Source organism: Phytophthora sojae, assembly GCF_000149755.1.
Source record: "Phytophthora sojae unplaced genomic scaffold PHYSOscaffold_5, whole genome shotgun sequence".
Lineage (NCBI taxonomy): Eukaryota > Oomycota > Peronosporomycetes > Peronosporales > Peronosporaceae > Phytophthora > Phytophthora sojae.
The window spans coordinates 6367493-6371822 of NW_009258119.1; the positions used below are offsets into that span (position 1 = coordinate 6367493).

The window sequence follows — 4330 nt, forward strand, 5'->3', positions numbered from 1 at the left end:
GACTCCTGGGAGTCCCTAATTGGTGTGTAGTTGGTGTACGGGTTGAACCAATCGGAGGGTCGGACCATGTGAGCCGGTGCAGGGTTTCCGAGGGCGGTTCCCTACATGGGTGTGGCCCTGTCGGCCGCAATGGGCCTGGTTGCCGTCTAGCGGCGGCCGGAGCGCGACGGAGTCCCCCCGGTCTCCGTCACGGCTGGACTGTATGCACGCGGCAGATAGCTGCCAGTCCAGCCGCTTCGCATCTCGCTTGAGCAGCCCCAGGTGCTCGGTGTAAACCGAGCGGTTGCCACCGGCGACCGCACCAAGCGAGCCGTAAACGAGCGCCGAGAGGTGCACCTTCCACCCTTGGCGCTCGAGGTGGCGCTTGATGCGGTCGTACTTGGCGCGCTTGTGTGCGGCGATGCGGGCCAGCGCTGAGCTGTCCGGGTCCTCGCCCGCCTGCTCCTCGAACGCCACGGCCAGGTCGACCACCGCCACCGTCTTCTTGGTGTGGTTGTACAGCTGGAGGTCGGGCCGTAGCGCGGGGCCAGCGAGCGAGGGCACGGTCTGGTTAACCCGGAGCTCAACGCGGTCCTGCCGGTCGCCCGACGACGACGCGATGAGCGCACGCTCGATGGTCTTGAGTGCGTCGTCGTGGCGGCCGCGGACCGCATCCATGGTGCCCGGGCAGTGGTTGAGCACATGCGCCAGCGTCTCCACCCGGGAGCAGCCCGGCTGCCTGCATCGGTCGTGGGCCCGGAGGCGCCGGCGCTTGAGCACACTGTGCGTGTCGAGCTGGTTCAAGCGGGCGGCCACCGCGATGCGATAGTCAGCTTCCCACATGCCTCGCGGCCGCGTGAGGAAGCTGCTGCCGACGCCGCCGTGCGCGCGTGCCGTTCTGCCTTGGTCGCGCATGGCCGCCCACTTGGTCCAGTGTCTGTGCTTGATGTGCAGCTTCACGTGCCGCAGGACCGTGCGGTGGTCGAGCCACTTGTCGTGGTGCGGCACGCGAAGCTGCAGCGTGGCCGCGGCCGTGCCGGTGTCGGCGCACGCCGGCGCGGTCGCGAACTGGAGGCCGAGCGTGCGGAGGTGGCGCTGGACGTCGACCCAGAGCGAGCCGATGTCGCCGTTGCGGCGCTTTGGCGGCGCGTCGGGCGACGTCCCGAGCTGCGAGTTGAGCAGCAGCTCGCACAGCTCCTCCTCGCGGCCCGCCCACGCTTGAGTGTCCAGCCGGTGGCGCGCGTCGGCGATCTGCCGGAGCTGCACGCGCGCGATGCGCTGGATGGCAGGGTCCTTGGAGTTCAGCATCTGCCACCCATGCGCGACTTGCAGCGCCGCGTGCAGTTCCGTCAGCGGCAGTAGGCCCAGTCCGCCGCGCGACACCGGTGCGTAGAAGCACTGCGCTGTGGCGGAGGCTGGCAGTCGCAGGAGATGGCGGAGGCCTCGCGCGAGGTGCCGGTCGAAGCCCGCAAGCTGCTGCTGGAAGGGGCGGAGGTGGCGAAGCGCGTACTCCACCCGAGGGTAGAGGTACGTCTTCACCGCCTTCACCACCTGCCACGGTGCGAGGCCCGACTGGAGCAGCGCTGTCGCGTCATCCTTCAGCTGCTTGAGCGTGGGCGCGAGCTCGACGCGGCGGCGTGTGTGGTCGAAGCCGTCGCCGATCCCCAGGTAGGTGTACGAGGCGCTCATGGACAGCGCGGGGATCGGCGACCCGTCCAGCTCCAGCTTGAGGTCGTCCGCCTTGAGCACGCCGCGGCGGTCGCGCTGGATCGACATGGCGGAGCATTTGCTGGGGTTGGCCGCCATGCCGGTCCAGCGGAGGAAGTCGGCCACGAGCGCGTGCTGTCGCTTGATGCCGTCCTCGGTGCCGCTGAAGATCTTGAGGTCGTCGGCGTACGCCGAGGCACCGGGGCAGTCATCGCCCGACAGCGGCACTCCCGTGGCCGGCAGTCGTTTCAGCGCGAAGAGCAGCGGGCTGATGGCAGCGTTGAAGAGCTGTGGGCTGAGCGGGCAGCCTTGGAAGACTCCCACCCGCAGCGAGATCGGGGCCGTTGTGCCGTCGGCGGCGTTCCCGACGACGAACGCCGCGCTCTCGTAGAGCCCCTTGCACATGGTGACGTAGTCCTCGGGGACGCCGAGCCGCGCGAGTGCATCCCATAGCAGCGCGAACGGCACGCTGCCGAACGCGTTGCGGAAGTCGTACCAGACTTCGTAGAGCTGGCGGCGCTTGCGGCGGGCCTGGTCGATGAGCGTGGCCGCGAGGAAGTTGTGCTCCCCGCAGCCGTTGACCGCTCGGAAGCCCTTCTGCCCCGGGGCGTGGCGGTCGTTCGCGTCCAGCCACCGTACCAGCCGCCGCGCGAGGACCCCCGTGTAGAGCTTGTAGATGGCTTGCTGGAGGCAGATGGGCCTCCAGTTCGCCGGGTCCTCGCGCGCGCCCTTCTTGTGCAGCAGCCGCACCACCCCGAGCTTCCAGCTCTGGGGCACACGTTTCGCCTCCCAGCACTTCTGGAAGGCGGTGGCGAGCACGGGCAGGAGCTGCGCGGCGAAGTGCTGGTACACGTCATAGCCGACGCCATCGAGGCCGGGGCTGGAGGTGCCGTGGGCGTGCTGCAGCTGTGACTCGATATCGTCCTGTGTCGGCGCCTCCGTGAGCAGCTCCCTGAACCTCGACGCGGCAGGCAGGTGGGTCATAGCGGAGCGGAAGGCAGCACCCGCCGGGGCGTCCGGAGCGAACTCCTGGCTGGGTGTGTTGACGCCGTCGAAGTACCGCCAGAGCTCATCGCCCGGAATGGGGCAGGTACCGTCGTCTGTGGCGCCTGCCGCTGGCGCCGCTGGGTCCGATGCGGTGCCGGCGCTGGAGGCTGCTGTCCTTGGCGTCTCCTGTTGCGCGCGTGCCTTGGCCAGGATGTCTTCGACGCAGGCTTTCTCGTCCGTGTCGAACCGGTGACGCAGGTGCTGTTGGTCGATGGCCGAGTTGACGCGGCCGACGCGGCGGCGGGCTCGGCGAACAGCCGTGCGGTCTCCGGGCGAAGCCTGCTCCACGGCGTGGAGATCGTCCAGGGCCTCGTCGAGGCGGTGCTCGCGGTGGTGTCGAGTCACCCGCGGCGGGCGGCGGCGACGTCGCCGCTTCGCTGCACCAGAGCGCCCGCGGCGCCTGCACTGCCTCCGTCGCGCCGAGTCCTGCTGACTGGCGTCGCCATCGCGCTCGTTGTCTTCATGTGCATCGCCTTCCAGGCTGCGGCGGTCCTGCCCTTGGTCGTGCAGCGGGCGCTGCCGTCGCTGTTCGCCTTGTTGCCGCTGCTGTCGCTGACGCTGGGGACGCGGCTCGGGGCGTCGCTGGGCCTGGGAGTACGGCTGCAATTTGTCGTACAGGAGGTGCGGGAGGGCTGTGATGTAGCCCTCCGCCGACTCCCAGTCACTGGCGTCAGTGATCTTGGCCGCCAGCGTCGCGCCAAGCCGCTCCACCATCTCGCGGGCAGCGTCGTCCTCGGCTTCGGTGAGCTGGCGTAGTCGGAGGCGGGGTCGACGCTGCGGAACTGCGTCCGGCCCGATGCGCATGGCTGCATAGACCTCGCCGTCGTCGATGTCGGCGAGATCCTCGTCCTCCGGCTCCTGCATCTCGATGTTGGTGTCGGCCGCGGGTGTCGGGGGCGGAGCGCGGGGTGTCGGCTGGGGCGGCAGCACGGGCATAGGGTCCAGCGTCGTGTTCGTACAGCCGTCGCCTGCCGTGTGAGCGCCGCACTCCATCATCGTCCGGCGGAGGTCGAGGGCTCGGTTGGCCAGGCGGTCGGCATGGGCATTCGCTTGGCGGTCGATGTGGTGGAGTGAGAAGCTCCCCACCCGCGCGAGCTCTACCTTGACTTGGTCGCGGAGGCGGCGTAGAACGGCGTTCCTCGCCGCGAAGATGCCGCGCACCTGCTGGATCACAAGGGTGCTGTCGCCTTCCACCCGCAGCGACGTCGCTCCGTGGTCGGCAGCGGCTCTCGACCCGAGCAGCAGCGCCGAGTACTCGGCAGTGTTGTTCGTTTCGCTGCTGCTCGGCATGTAGTGGGAGCACGTCCACACCACGGAGCCGTCGGGCTTGAACAGCGCTGCACCAGCTCCGCCGGGTCCTGGGTTGGCGCGGCAGGCGCCGTCGAAGCGCAGCAGCCACTCTCCGGCGGTGCCGCTGTCCACGTCCATCGCCGCCGCTGTCGCCGTCCGGTCGGGTGCGGCCGCCGGGTTGTCCTCCTTGGTCTCGCCGGCAGCCGTCGACTCTGGTGGGAGCAGGCGAGCGGCGATCCGAGACGCCACCATGCGGCGCGGCAGCGGTGGGCCCCAGCGAGGCGCTGGAACCTCACCGAGACGCGCA

The 4330-nt window shown here is 69.7% G+C and overlaps 2 protein-coding genes across 2 annotated transcripts in view; one reads left to right on the forward strand and one right to left on the reverse strand.

The window, feature by feature from the left end:
- Positions 1 to 657, reverse strand: part of PHYSODRAFT_505132 (hypothetical protein) — a gene marked incomplete at both ends in the record, with an annotated part of 1381 nt that extends 724 nt beyond the window's left edge. Inside the window, one exon of the mRNA XM_009531744.1 lies at positions 337 to 657. Coding sequence (XP_009530039.1) covers positions 337 to 657 — 321 coding nt within the window. The remainder of the gene's footprint in view (positions 1 to 336) is intronic.
- Positions 658 to 1831: 1174 nt separating this feature from the next.
- On the forward strand, positions 1832 to 2353 carry PHYSODRAFT_508443 (hypothetical protein; the record flags this gene model as incomplete). The annotated part of the gene is made up of 4 exons (XM_009531745.1): positions 1832 to 1918; positions 1973 to 2037; positions 2128 to 2190; positions 2242 to 2353. 4 exons carry the CDS (start codon positions 1832 to 1834, stop codon positions 2351 to 2353), a joined length of 327 nt encoding a protein of 108 aa, XP_009530040.1.
- Positions 2354 to 4330: the final 1977 nt, after the last annotated feature.